At 44.1% G+C, this 14714-nt stretch overlaps 2 protein-coding genes across 19 annotated transcripts in view; both read left to right on the top strand.

The window, feature by feature from the left end:
• The window catches only part of EP400 (E1A binding protein p400), a 57762-nt gene extending 51350 nt beyond the window's left edge, over window positions 1-6412 (top strand). For 10 of the 18 annotated variants that reach the window (XM_032127575.1, XM_032127586.1, XM_032127584.1 and 7 more), the window contains 5 exons: window positions 74-269; window positions 582-712; window positions 1138-1305; window positions 2052-2129; window positions 3914-6412. In XM_032127575.1, coding sequence (XP_031983466.1) covers window positions 74-269; window positions 582-712; window positions 1138-1305; window positions 2052-2129; window positions 3914-4186 — 846 coding nt within the window. In that variant the 3' untranslated portion in view covers window positions 4187-6412. The remainder of the gene's footprint in view (window positions 1-73; window positions 270-581; window positions 713-1137; window positions 1306-2051; window positions 2130-3913) is intronic. The other 8 variants (XM_032127590.1, XM_032127589.1, XM_032127578.1 and 5 more) reach the window with 4 other exon arrangements.
• Window positions 6413-6536: 124 nt separating this feature from the next.
• Window positions 6537-14465, top strand: NOC4L (nucleolar complex associated 4 homolog). Its single transcript, XM_032128161.1, has 15 exons — window positions 6537-6671; window positions 6768-6891; window positions 6981-7087; window positions 7355-7462; window positions 7600-7749; window positions 8325-8424; window positions 8701-8735; window positions 8837-8887; window positions 9412-9523; window positions 10157-10217; window positions 10749-10859; window positions 12101-12264; window positions 12630-12712; window positions 13453-13566; window positions 13873-14465. Exons 1-15 carry the CDS (start codon window positions 6576-6578, stop codon window positions 13987-13989), a joined length of 1533 nt encoding a protein of 510 aa, XP_031984052.1. The 5' UTR covers window positions 6537-6575; the 3' UTR covers window positions 13990-14465.
• Window positions 14466-14714: the final 249 nt, after the last annotated feature.

The following is a 14714-nucleotide window of genomic DNA, read 5'->3' as shown; positions in this document are numbered from 1 at the left end:
ACTTTATAATCACGTGTTATATGCAGCAAATCTCTCTGTGCTGGTACAATAATCTTCATTCCTTACTGCTTAGACTCGTGTTCCTGCTTCCCAGCTCCAAGCACAAGGACAGATCCAGGCCCAAACCCCACAAGCAGCACAGGTTGCTCTGGCAAAGCCTCCAGTGGTGTCTGTTCCAGCTGCTGTTGTGTCATCTGCAGGAGTCACCACACTGCCCGTGACTGTTGCAGGCATTAGTGTTGCCATTGGGCAGCCACAGAAAGCAGCAGGTATGTGAATGCAAGTTGGAAATAGGAAGAATTGTATTTCAAAGCAGTCCCCTATAGTACAGAAAGATTTTTTTTTTTTTCCCTGTAGGAAGATTATTGTTGGAACACAAAGCTAGCTTACTCATGCCCTTTGGTAACAAATTTTCTCCACTGAAAAATCATAGGTCTTAAAATCTGTGGGTTGTTAGTGGTCAAAGCTATGTAGATGTGTAAGTCTATAAAAAGCAGAATCTGTGTTTACAAACTCTAAGTACGAGGACAAAGCAATAAACTGAAGACTCTTACAGTTGTAATTACTTCTGTAATTTTCAGGAGGCCAGACAGTAGTTGCACAGCCACTGCATGTCCAGCAGCTGCTAAAACTCAAGCACCACCAAGCAGCACAGCAGCAGAAAGCCATCCAGCCCCAGGTTGCACAGGGACAAGCTACTGTGCAGCAAAAGGTACTGTTGTCTGCTCTCCCATTCAGTTATGCAGTGCTTCTGTGGCTGTAAAGCTTTGACTCTGGATTACCAGGACACTCCTAGAGAGTCAGTCAGGATTTCTAGGGGTGAATCTTAAGTATATCTAGAGAGAACAGGTTCTCAGATGTTTCATTTTTTCTGTAAAGCGGTTGGTTGGTAGTTTTTAGTAAGTGCATTGTTGTGTGTGTTGTGTGTAAGAGAGAACCTTTTCATTAAATACTTTAATTCTCAATACTTGTGTAAATGCATGAAAGCTTTCACCTAGTGCTCATTTAGTTATTGCTAATCCTGGGAGAATTTTTTTTTTCAATAATTAAATGTAATTAAACTTGCTATCTACATACATATTCTTTAAAATACAGGTATCTTTTATAGTCATTGATGCCTTTTTTTCTTTTCTGCAGATAAATGCTCAACAGGTTACAGTCCAGACCCAGCAGCAGACTTCACAGCAGCAAAAAGTAACTTATGCTACACAGCCTGCCATTAAAACACAGTTCTTAACGACTCCAATTTCCCAAACCCAGAAACCAGGTGGAACCCAGCAAGTACAGGCCCAGATTCAGGTACAGGTAACGCAGGTTACACCTTTAAACTATACTGGCACTGGAGAATTGCAAAGATGACAGGTGAGGTAGAATTCAGCACCCACTCATTTTAATTCTAGTCACACATTCATTTAAATTGACTTTTTAATAAAATTCATTGGTGCGGAATATGCAGTCTTACAGCAGGTCAGAGGAACTATGAGCTGTAAGTTCACCTTTCCTCTTTGAAATAAAATAATTGAGTCACTCCTTTTTGTTAGGCAAGGGATTCCATACTGTGCTTACTAAGGAAAATTCAGCCAGAGATTTTCCTGTTTCTGGTGCTGCCTCACAGCCTAATTTCTGGCAGCCAAGAGTAGGTGACAACTCACGTATTTTCTTTTCTGTGTAACTGCGTCAGTCTAACCAAGGAAAAAGAAGGGGGTTAGGAGTTGGAAGCCTTACTCTTTCAAAAGTGTATGCCAGATAATTTAACCCATTGGAACTTGTGTGCTTTTCTTCAATTTTATAGGTAGTTAGGAGGAAATGAGTATGTTGCAGTTAAAATTGAGAATATGTCTTCTCTTCCTCCCCTAGTTAAGTTCTTCAGTTCACGAATCTAAAATGTTTCCCAAACATTCAGCTTCACTGAAAGTGCCAGGCTGCAACTTACCATGAGCAGGCCTTTGGAAAGGTTTTCCCTTGGTAGAAGTTTTGCTAGGTGTGGTGTTTTGCTGCTATCAGCAGCTTTTTATTTTGATCCAATCTTTCTTTATTTCATGTCACTGCAGGTTGCAAAACTCCCACAAGTGGTCCAGCAACAGGCTACTGTTGCCAACATTCAGCAGATGGTTTCAGTTTCCCAACAGGTAGGTTTTGCTTTTGTCAAATACATCACTAGAAACATGACCCTTAAAGCAGCTCATTTTTTTGAATGTGTGTATTTTTCACTTTATGTGTGGCATAGGTAGTATTTTTAAAGGATATAACAAGTGCCTTTCTATAAAAATAAGTCTTGAATACTGAATCAGTTGAGGTATATTTTCTAGTCTAAAACTTTGGTAGATGCAGCAATGCTTGTTCATCACTGTAGATAAGCTGAAAAACAGATTTAAAAAAATGTTTTCTAGAGCTGAAAGGATTTTTAAAAATTGGTTTCTGGTGATGTATAGTCAATATAGCAAATAATTGAATTAATGAGCACCATCTGAGCTTTTTCTACAAAAACTAGGACAAATTAAAGGTTACAAGTTGTTCTGTCTCAGTTCATAGAGCTGTGCCAAGTGCTCTGTAAAAGTCAGAACAGTGAGGTAGCTTTTCCAAATGTGTGCTGGTAACAGACAGGGCTTAGGCAGGAGAAGGTCAGATGGTTTGATTCCCCTCCCCTAATGACCAAACAGTTTAATTAACACTGTTTAGAACAATGTTGTCCAGATCATTAGCAACAGGCGTAACTTAGGCAGTTGATTAGCAGGAATGATTTAACTTTGGAGGGTGGATGAAGTTCTTGCCTTTGGTGCACAAAATTCTGGGCCTTTTGACTCTTAATCTGCCACAGTTTACAGTGCAGTGTTTTAGTGCAGAGTAAAATCTGTGAGCGTTTATCTTAAAGTGGTAATAAAGTGGTGTAAGCTGTCTGATAATCACCTCAGATGTCAATGCTTCAAGGGCAAAGTAGACAGCAGGGAGTAGAAACCTCATCAGCCAGCACAAGTTGAGTTGCCCTCTGTAGTCAGGAAGAGCTCCTAGATCATTTTCAGAAGTCATCAGTGGTGGCATAACTCTAGGACTGTTGAAGTCTGTGGCAAGAAGACAAATAGTTTTCCTCCCATCTACACCAGTGACTTCAGTGGCAGCAGGTTTAGGCCATGATAAATATTTTTAAAACTGGTCTTTATGTGTATATGGCTTTCTTTTTACCTGCATTTTTAGTGCTTCCCAGTGGATTCCTTTTGGATCATTCAAGAGTTAATTTTTCCCCTGGAGAAGCCCTTGTAGCTTTGTTTGGCTTCTGCATTGGACAAAGTCAGCTGAAGCTGCTTGGTTTTCATTACCTTGTTCTCTGAGCAAGGAGATGTTGGTTTTTTTTCTCCCTTGCTCTGGGTAGAGCTATGAAAATTAGAGTTCTGAATGGAGTTCAAACTATTCTACCCTAAACTGGCGATAGAGACTGGCAGCTGTTCTCTGAAAGAGTAATGGCAGAGACTGGTGGGAAGCCTCAGTGGCTGTATTTATTGTCACAGTATGGGTGCATTTTAACCTTCTTGGTCCTCTGGCTGCCCCTCTGTTCTTTTCTCTGTTCCTTCACTTCTGCAGTACAGGAATTTTTCTGTATATCTAGTCGGGTTTCTATACCTTTCATCTGCCTCCTGAATGTATCTGAGAGCGTGTCCTTGGATTTGCACTGCAGAGACCTGAGTTACAGGCATCTTGGCTCTTAGTTCTGATTTATAAGGCTCTAGAAAATGTGACAGAATGGTGTTTCTCAATGAAACCACAGAGCCTGTGTTCTCAGAATCTTTGTCTGAGACGTTTGTCAGTAGCAAATACCTAAAGTATGAGTAGGATTCCTTCTGTAGAGCAGAAATGTAATGAATGCTCAGTTTAATGCCAAACTATTCTTTTGTAACTGCCTTTTCATCCTGATGTCTAGGTACAAGCTCAGCCCCAGACTGTGACCCTTTCTCAGACGACAGCAGGTCAACAGCAGGTTCAGGTGATCCCTGCAACCACTGCTACTGCTCAGGTCGTGCAGCAGAAACTGATACAGCAGCAGGTGGTGACCACAGCATCTCCCCAGGTTCAGGCTCCAGGTGTACAGAACCCAGCCCAGACACCAGCAACACCTGAAGCCCAGAGTCAGCAAGCAAAAGTACAAATGAGGACACCAACTGTCAGATTAAAGGCACCTACTAAACCAAGTTGAACTGTTGCAATAACAGGGAAACACAGTATTTTGTGTTTGCTGAGACAAGTGAGAAGCTACTCCAAACATCCAAATGAAGACAAAACACCTCTATTTTTTTTTTTTTGTAGCAGAAGGTTTCTTGCTGGTGAACATTTAAACATGGAAACTCACATGTAACTTCAGTGTATTAGCAACTGTTCAGCACTCAAACTCTGTACAAGATGCATTCTGCCTGTGTTCTCTGTGCTCATTCAAACCAGATAAAGCAAGCATTACTTAGGTTTAAATTCTGCCCAGCTTCTCAAAAGTGGAATGGTGATCTGCCATAAATGTCAGTAAAATCCACCTGTGTTGGAATGCCACACCTGCCTGTGGGAATATGCAGCTCCTTGCTGTAGTTCAGTGTGTGCTCAGTACCCATAGTGAAGCCACACAAAGAACCAGGTGTGGCTGATACAGCACGGTATTTTCCATCTGTACAAAAGCTCTGTGTTGTTCTTCCCTGTGGTAAATACTCCTGGAAGATCTAACACAGACTTGAAGTGCTCCCTGCAAAGTTTAGCCAGTAAATGTGAAAACCTGTAAGTATATGTAATTAAAAACGAAAAAAAAGTTTCATTCTCCATTTTTGTAAGTCTTTTAAAATGTTTGTTAGTAGTTTTTGTGTACAGTTTACTGAATCACCCAACCTGTGTGCTCATTCTCATACTTCACTTTAAAATATGGATATTTTAGGCATGAGCTGAGTAAATACTGTGTTGATAGTAGATGTGTATTAAAGTGTAGCCCATTTTTTTTTGTAAAAGAGTTGTTCAGTAGATACAGCTAAACAGATGATCCATAGCTGTTTCTCATGGGACTTCTGTCACAAAAATTCTCCAGCTGATAAAATCGAATCTCTCAGTTTCATTCTGCTCTTGCAACATGTTTAAATGTTCAGTACTTTTTACACGGCTTTCAGCTTGGGGGGTGGGGGGCTGGGGGAAGGGGAGAATAGTGAAATTAAATCTAAGACTTAATTCTTCAACTGTGTAAAGAGTAAGATCTAACTTTTGTACTATTCTTTTACTAAAGCTAACGATGAATGTATCTTCAGGTGGGTATTTTGGATGTGAATAGAGCGTGGCCTCTTCCTCCAAATCAGTTTGCCTTATTGTTACGGAGAAAAAAAAAGCAAAAAGCTGCATAGAACTGTGGGGGGTTTCTTTACTTTTCTTGCATACAATGAATAACAGACTTTGCAAACAGCACTGACTGAGGAATCAAAAAGCCCATGGTGGCTGGAAGGGATTTATTTTACTTTGGCCATAAAACTGCACAACATGTAAAATCCAGACAAAATTACAACATTCCTTTTCTGAAATGGTTTTAAAGTTATTTTTCCATTCTGTGATCTTTTTACTCTTTTACGAGGGGAGCCTCTTTAAGGGCAAGAAAAGCATATATTTAGTTTTTACCTCTGTATGTCCATACTTGGTACTTGGCAATACACATGGCTTAAACAAGAAAGAATTCTCAGCCAGCTCCTCTGCCTTAGTTGTGATAGGTACAGCCCATTCTGTTCAGATCACAAACGTAAACATTGGCTCAGGCAGCATTCCTGTTGTTTTTTTTTTTTTATTTTATACCTCTGTTGTCCTGCATCCTTTTATTCTCTGTCAACAAATACAAGGGCATTTTGATTTTTTTTAAGCTGTTTTTGCATGCAGTAGTATTCCCCTGACCCTGCTAACCACTGGCATGTGCCATCCCCTAAACTTTACGGCCAGCCAGGGAGCTGGCATTGCTGGCAGCGGAGTAGTTTAAAATGCAAAGCAAATGCAGTGGTAATGGATAGTGACACTGTGTACAGTATAGCCTTGCTCATCCAAAAATATTGCTTAGTTAGCCCCAGTTTTACTTTGTAAGTGTTTAGCTTTTATGATGTGCATGAAAGTCGGGGTGGGGGGGAACAGATCCAGCAGTGGGAGAGCTGTTGGCTGCATCGTTGTACTGGTCTGATTTGGTGTCTAAAGAGGCGATTGTTTCTTGTTTAGGTCAGTTGATGAAGATAAAAAGTCACCTTTTTTTTTTTTTTCTTCTAATTATTTTTTTTTTCCTTTCGATGTGTCTTTCTCCCAGGAGTGTGTTAGGAAGTCAACCTGTACATAAGTGATGAGCATTTGTACTCGACCCAGTAGGATGATAAGGAATAGTGCTGTATCCTACCTGAAGGTGTAATAAAGTGTACATTTTTATACCGCCGCCTCGTCCTGCCTTCTGTCCTGGGGAAGAAGGGCGGGTTGGGCCGGGTTACCCCGCGGCACGGGCGGCGGTGGGTGGGAGGACGGACCCATCCCGGCCCCGGTCCCGCCTGCGGGCGGAGCGGCCGCGGCTCCTCCTCTCTCCTCTCGCCGCCCGCCTCAGCATGGCGCGGGAGGCCGCGCTCGCCGCCTGCCTGGAGGCCGTGCTGGGCAGCCGCTCCAGCGCCAACCGCGTCTTCGAGCTCCTGGAGCCGCTGGCGGTGCGGGCCGGGCCGGGCCGGGCCGGGCCGGGCGGGGGGAGCGCGCTGAGGGAGGGCAGCGGGGCCGGGCCGCCGCTCTGACACGCTGTTCCCCAGGGCCAGGAGGAGCCGGAGGACATCGTGAGCGCCGCCAGGACCTGCAGCCGGCTGTTCGGGGCGCTGCTGGAGCGGCGGGAGCTGTTCGTGGGGCCGCTGCCGGACCAGGACGCCTCTCTGGCCGGTGAGCACGGAGCGGGGCCCCGCGGCGCTGCCCGGGACAGGCGCGGCCCTGGCCGAGCCCAGCCTGTCGGTGTGTGTCTGTCCTCACAGAGAGCTACAGCGCCGAGGACAAGTACAGGATATGGATGAGGCACCGCTACAGGGACTGCGTGGGCTGCCTGGGGGAGCTCATGGGGCACGACGCATTCCAGGTCAAGGTAGGTCCTGAGCCCGCTGCTGACCCACGGCTTCACGGCGGGGGCGGTTCCTTGAGGTTATCGCCCCATGTTTCAGTGTGGGTGGACGGGCAGTGCTGTAAGACAGCCCTGGTTCTCTGGCTCACCAGCTGCCAGCCTGCAGCTTTCTCAGGGAATAATATCTTAGTTCATTCTTCCTCCTTTTGAAAGTTGCCTCTTTTGGGTCTGCCCCCTGGTGTCCTTGTTTAGGTGGGTTTTTTTGGTGATGTTGCTTTTTTTTTTTTAAAGGAGTTGGCACTCTGCACGCTCATGAAGTTTGTCGAGTTGGAGGCACAATATCCATTGATCAAAATAGAGTGGAAGGGAACATTAACTTTTCCTTGTGACCTTCTTAAGGTAAGCTGCAGAACTGAAAAGTCCCTTCTGTCAGTGACCTGATGGCACATGAACTCATGTCCCCTCAACCATCTCACTCTCTGCTCCAGTGGGGTAAGAGACTGACTTGTTGCTTTCCTTTCCAAATCCTTTGTTAGGTAGTTGTTGATGGTTTGCTTCCCATCCACGAGGACGCCTCACTCCTGATCTCCCGCTTTCAGGAGTACATGGAGTACGACGATGTGCGGTACTTTGTCATGAAGGCTGTCACTGCCAGCATTGGGCAAGTCATGCAAAAGACAAAGGAGGTAACGAATTGGTACTGGTCAGGTGGCTCTGGATGAGCTGCTCTGGGTTGTGTATCCTGTGGGTGAAGCAAGGTGGGATTAGTGGTATATGAAAATATTTGGAAGCCAGAGAAAGGAATGTGCCCATTGAAGGCGTTGATTTTTCTTCTTGTGTGTGTCAGTATGCCAAGACTGGCTTTACTCTGAAACTAAAAGTATTTCAAGACATATACTGTTGTTCTTTCTGGTCTAAGCTGTAGCTTCTGTTTTACCCAAATCTCTACAGTTTGGGTGACACACAGAGAACTTTACTTCTCTTTACTCTGGTGCAGAGGAACAATCTGTTTCCTTTACTGGATCCACCAGTTTTGTCAAACCAGAATTAGTACAGAGACAGGTTTTGTGTTGAAGAAACAAGTAATACTGAGTTAAATGCAGCAATGGAGAATATACCAGCATGTAGTTCAGTCATCAACACTTTCCCTTTCTCTTTCCTAAATATATCCAGTACTTGGAAACAGGGCAATATTGAAGCCCAGCATCCTGCTGTCTGTTGTGGAACTTGCTTCATGTTTGTTAATATGCTTTTTTCTCAGAGGCCGCTGCCTTTTTACCAGCAGAACGTATTTTCCCTCATCTCACCCATTAACATGCCAAACAAAGAGTCTGAGATGGTCAAATTTATGGTCAAGCAAGGTTAGTAAACTCTGCATGATGAACTGTGTGTGAAGAGGAAAATCAGGTTTAAGATTTTTAGTGTGTAAATTTATTATTGTTTGCTGATGAAGAGTATCTGCTTCTTTGATCACTTGATTCTAAACAGTGTTAAAAATCCACGTTACTCAGTCTACAGAGGGGTCTGTCATGTAAAAAGATAAGTACTTCAGCCAAAACTTTTAGCATAAATAAAGGTCATCTTAATTTTTTAAACATCCATTTCAAGTTCAACATCTGTTTTCCCTTTCTTCTTAGATAACCGTGAGGAGTTGAAACTTTCAAAGCTGCAGGTAACTGTTCCTTCGGTGCATTAGAAGTGAAATTTTATCTGCTTGAAATAGAGCTTTGTCTACAGCAGTGTGTTTAACTGTGTTTGCAATTCTGTTTTAAGGCACACAGGCAGGTGTTTGAAAGAATGTGGCTGACTTTTTTGAAGCACAAGGTGAGTGTTACTTCTGCCACTGATCTGCATCACTCTTTAAGGATTGCTGCTCCCTAGCAATTGTGTCCAGCCTTGCACAGAGCTGCTGGTAGGACCCCAGTTTTGAATGTTGGATGAGAACATCCCAGTGATCATTTCACTCTGCCAAGAAACACAACCTCATATTTGGCCTGTTTCTTTCCTTACTCTCATCCTTTTTTCCCCACCTTAAGCATGTGTGCCCATAAGGGTGATCTGCAGCATAACAATGTCTGCTCACAAGCTGAAGCTTCCCCAGCCTTTCTCCTGGTGATTTTCCCCATCTGAGTGATGACACTGTTACTTGTGAGCACCTGCTTCTTGGGTGAACTTAAGTTGGTGTCACTTGTAAACTCTCCCATTTGGGAACTGCTGCTGCAAGCTGTTCTGTATTGTCCTGGCATGTTCCCTTCTGCTTGTGCATTGTCTTTTTAGCCACAGGTTGCTGCTGCTCTCCGAGTTCTCCCTGCAGTGCTTGTTTCACTGTGTGGCTTTGTCCTTCACAGCTGCCCACTGGCCTTTACAAAAAGGTTCTTGTCATTCTGCATGACTCTGTCCTGCCTTACATGAACGAGCCCACTCTCATGATGGACTTCCTGACAGTGGCTTATGGCATAGGTGAGTGAGAACAGCCTTTTATCCTTTGTGGTACCTGCAGTATGGGACAGATGGACTTGGAAGCTCTGCTGGATGCAGCACCACGGCCTGGATGATGGAATACGTGTACTTTGGGCTGGGATGGAGCTAAGGAACTAGGGTGAACTCCATTGTCTCTGAAAGTGAGATGATTTTACCTGTGTTTGTCAATGTGATTGCTCCTTGTGTATAAGGAAAATCATATTTAAGGCTTTGGGAAGAGTAGAATACTGGAGTGATTTATTTTAAATATAGGGTTCAGCCAGTGCTGCTGATACCTGGGCTGCATCCACAGGTTCCTACAGAAATGTCCTTTCTGAGCAGACCTTTGCCTCCCCAGTGTGGCTTTGTTGAGGAATTAAAACAGCACATTCATGTGTCTCAGTCATTGAACATTTGTTCTGCCAAGCTACAGCTTGATCTTTGTAAGAAACTTGAGAGCCTCTGTAAGGGTGTAGATGGAATTGTTTCACCTTCCAGCCATCACACTGGCTCTAATTTCAGGTACTCAGTTTTGTGTTCCTTCTGGTAAGATTTTATTATATAAAAAACTTGAGGATGATTTTTTTTTTCTAATTATTTTTATTGTGTTGATATCTGCCTGCTTTCTTACAGGTGGAGCAATCAGTCTTCTAGCCCTAAATGGGTTATTTATTCTGATTCATCAGCATAATCTGTAAGTAAAAAGAGCATTTTGTTTAAAGCAACATGGGTTTATGTCTTTATGTAAGAGGAACTGAAATGGATTCACCACACCTTCAGGCTTTGAAATTCCCCCATGAGAAAGCCAAACTGCACAAGAGGCTCAGCTGTTTGGATGCTGAGCTTTTTTGGCTGTGTGATTTCTTTTACAACTGAACCTAAATATCCTCTTCTCTAGACTGTGGTTGCTCAGCACTTAAAAATCGATTTCCATTGATCTGATTACAGAGTGAAGCCATAGTCTTTGGTGTCCCTTTCACTGCATCCTGTACCACTTGTGGTTGGTGGACATGGCTTCACCCCCTGAAGATGGCTGGGCACTGCAAGAGCCATAAATTCACCTTGCAGTTTGTTTTCAAGTGGTGACTGTAGAGCGAAGCCTAAGAGAGCTAAACAGGGCGCAGCAGTGGGCTGGGATGGGCTTAATGAAAGCACAAAAACATTGAGACACAGTTCCTCTGTACATCACTAATGGATGTTGTATTTTACCTTTTTTTTTCAACAGGGAGTATCCTGACTTTTACAAAAAGCTGTACAGTCTGTTAGACCCTTCCATCTATCACGTGAAGTACCGAGCTCGCTTTTTCCACCTGACCGATCTGTTTTTGTCTTCATCGTAAGTAGCATCTTTATTATGTATGCTCACATATTTTCCTCCTGCTTTTCTGTTCTTGAACAGTCTCCCACATGTCTGGGTATAATGTATTCAGTGTGCCTGCTGCATTAGATACATTTTTACAGAGAAAACCGAATCCAAGAGTGTTACTTAGTGGCGTGTAATTTTTCATGTGCTATTTTTGAAGATTTGCCTCACAGCCATAGATTTTCAGAAAGGAAGAATTGCAGTTAGTTATCAGAGTTTGAGCTGCAAGGGCTTATGGATGTGTTTTTGATCTCTGTTCCACTTTGGCTGGAAGTTACGAATTTGCTGTCTTGTCTTTGTAAATATGGAAAAGTAAAATTTGCAGGCTTTTTATAGATTACAAAGCTGTTGATAAATGGATGACTTTTTGCAGACATAAAGCACTGAAATGTGAAGTGTTTGACAGCCTGTCTTGATGCTGTCAGTTCATTGTACACAGGGAAGAAACTGGATAGTCAGCTGTTCATACAGTTGCCATCATATTTTATAAAATAAGCCAACAATAACACAGCACTAGGCACTTAATATCCAACCCCTTGTATTCCTGGTGTCCTTTGGAGAGTGATAAGACCTGTGAGGTGACTTTGTTGAACCTTGCAGGTGTAGTGAAGTCTGAGTGACTGAAAATTGTCGTCTTTTGTCCTGACTCTTCTGACGTGAAGAAGGTGCCTAAATGAGCTGATTGCTGTTAGAAATTTGCATTTTTACCATCGGGGGTGGGGGAAAGAATTATGCTGCACATTTACACTACACAGCAGCTTTATGTTCCCATTAACAGCTGCAGTGCTTGGAAGCGTTATGTAAATTTAACACCATGGCCTGTATATTAATTAAACTCACAAAACAATGGCAGAAGAATATAACTAAGGTTGCCTGGCCAAGCACTCAGAAGTTTATAAAAGGACCGAATAAAGTTTGCCATGAGAATGGACTGTGCTTGGCACAATGGTACCACATGTCAGGATTGAATCTCACAGTGATCTGAGATTATTCATGCATTGAATGTAAATTCCCCCAAAAATTTGTTCCAGAGAGCACACAAGACCCTATACTGCTGCTTGAAAGCAAGATTCCTAAAGCTTCTCTTTAGTCCATAGCAAAAAAAGTCTGAAGAGCCCCCTGATCTGTAAGCTGACATGCTGTTAGGGTGGCTGAGGCTGCTGGCTCCCTGCCAGGACTTTAACAGGCTGCTCCCTCCTGTGCCTTGTCCCCAGCCACTTGCCAGCGTACCTGGTGGCGGCGTTCATCAAGCGGCTGGCCCGGCTGGCCCTCACGGCCCCTCCCGAGGCTCTCCTCATGATCATCCCCTTCATCTGTAACCTCTTCCGGAGGCACCCCGCCTGCAGGGTGCTGGTGCACAGACCAGGAGGGCCAGCAGGTAAGAGGGGAGTTGTGTTATGCCTTTAGACAGCATAAAGAGCAGCATTCCTGTAGAGGAAGAGAGGAGATCCCAATTCTGAGGTTTGGAAGGATCCCTCTGTCCTGTCCTTTGAGTTTGTGGAAGCTCCTGCTGTAAGTTCAAGGCTATTCCAAATGCCCTACTTCCTATGCTCCTTAAAAGTAACATGGTTCTGTAGTGCTGCCAGCAGTGACTCTTGGGTCGTGCTGGGGTGTGTCAGCTTGTTCCTGGACCATAAAAGACTTGGGAAGGAGCAGCTCTGACTGCAGCACTGGTCCTCTGTTCCCTTTGGGTTTACATTCATCACGCAGGAGGTATTAGCTCTGTATCTCCTATTTCCTTAGATATGTCAGAAGATCCATATGTTATGGAGGAGGAGGAGCCGTCTCAAAGCAGGGCTTTGGAGAGCTCTCTCTGGGAGATTCAGGTATGTCGTCCCAAAATGAGCATCTGGGTCTGGTATGGGTCTCTTCCACTCTTGCTGCTTCCTTGACACGTGTTGGCAGTGGGCAGCCCCTCTCATAAGAACCTGCTTGACATATGTCTTGCAAATGAGATGAGTTCTTTTACTGTGCATCCTTTTCTGTCCTAGCAAAGGATTCCGTACACTGGAGAAATTGTACATGCTAATTAGTGGGGGGCTTGTGAGCACACATTTGAGCTTGCAGTTCGCAGCTGAAACAGACTAAATAGCTGTAGATGCACCAGGCTTCTCATTTGCTTGGGATGGGAGAGAGGAACTTGCTAAGCACTGATGGAAGTAGAGCCAGGTTATCCTGTAGAAATGGATCGGGGGGGTGCGTAGGGGGCTGAAGCAGCAACAAGAATGATTGCAGGAGCTGGAATCCTGGGGAGCTGGAGCTTGGATGTGGCATGAGAGCCCTGTGAGGTAGCAGAATTGGGTTATGCAGTGTAGGCATGCCCTGTGGATGAATTTGTCTTGAGCTGCATGTGACCATGTGAGAGGAGCCTTTGACATATTTGAAAGATGCCTGAAATGAGGATTTCTTGAAGCTCTGTACTAGCACATTACAGCGAACTTGGCTCTGATGGAATTTGGTGTTCACCAAAGATCTGACCAACAAGGGGCAGACACCTGTGTGGGAATGCAGATGGGTGTGTGTTACCCTGCACTTAGATTATCTCCTGTTTGTCTTGCTTCCTCAGTCTCTCCAGAACCATTATCACCCAGATGTGGCCAAGGCAGCTGCTGTCCTGAACCAGTCCCTGTCGGAAATGGAGGATGACATATCAGGGCTCCTGGAGCTCTCAGCTTATGAGGTAATGCTGCTGTGCCTTTGTGAATGACTGGAACCAGAGAAAAGGAGATTCTGGAGGCAGCAGCCACGTCCTGTTCATCTGCCTTGCTGCTGGGGAGGGAGCTACACTGATGTGGTTACCCAGAACCAGGGCAAACCAGGAAAATGATCTGTTAAATAATATAGCATGAGCAACAGTGGTGATAGGGCTGGCTTTTATTTGAAGGGTTTGTTTGCTGGATGTTTTTAGACTTTAGAGTAAGCAGTCTTACTAGGGTGAAGAGCTTGTACTGAGTTTTGACAATATTTTCTGGTTTTTATTTTGTAGCTTTTTGATAAAGAAGTAAAGAAAAACGCTGTTGATGTGCCTCTGGAGTTTGAACAAGTACGAGGTTTGTTTGGAAAGAAAAATGATATTTTTGCAGAGCACTTCAGTTTAGACTGATGCCATATCTTATCAGAACACATCTGTCAGCAGTTGGATCTTAGGGACATGCACAAAGCTCCCATGTGCTCAGCAGCCCTTCCCTGTGAGGAGAGCTGGACTGCCTGGCAGAGCTGCAGCTGTCTTCAGTGACCCTTGGCACTGCCCCTGGATGGACTTTGCTGTGTTTCTCACACTTGCATACTGCCACCTGGTATTTGGGAGGGATTTTTCCTCAGAGCAGGGGTTTATGGACTTGTTCCTGACTGGGATCCCAGCCCTTCCCCCAGAACTGCTGGTGCTGGCTCTGACCATCAACAGACTGCATCAACAGACATCTCACTCCCTCCATGGGACTGAGGGAAATTGCAGTCTCTGACTGCTCTTATTTTTCAGATGTGTTACTCTTACATGAGAGCTGACAGCCTTTTTGTAATAAATGTCTTCAATACATAAGTGTAAACACCTGATGTATTATAATTATATTTTTATATGCATTTTTAAGCTCATCTTTAGAGGGATGTTTATCTTCCTTTTACTCAGCACTCCCACATTCAAGGCATTGAAACTGGTTTGTCTAACAACTCAGGGATGCTCAGTAAATCCAGCTATGAAATGCTGCTGGTGTTCCTTCATGTACATCCGTCTCATGCTCTAAGGTTGCTGGATTCCAAAAGCTCGTGAGCTTTGGAAGTGAACATAATCCTGGTGCCTGCTGTAGCCAGGGAGGCCAGCTGATGTGCAGT

Source organism: Corvus moneduloides, chromosome 18 (genome assembly GCF_009650955.1).
Source record: "Corvus moneduloides isolate bCorMon1 chromosome 18, bCorMon1.pri, whole genome shotgun sequence".
NCBI classification, from domain to species: Eukaryota; Metazoa; Chordata; class Aves; order Passeriformes; family Corvidae; genus Corvus; species Corvus moneduloides.
Note: the sequence above shows the minus strand (reverse complement) of the source record. Positions and strands in the feature narration are given on the sequence as shown.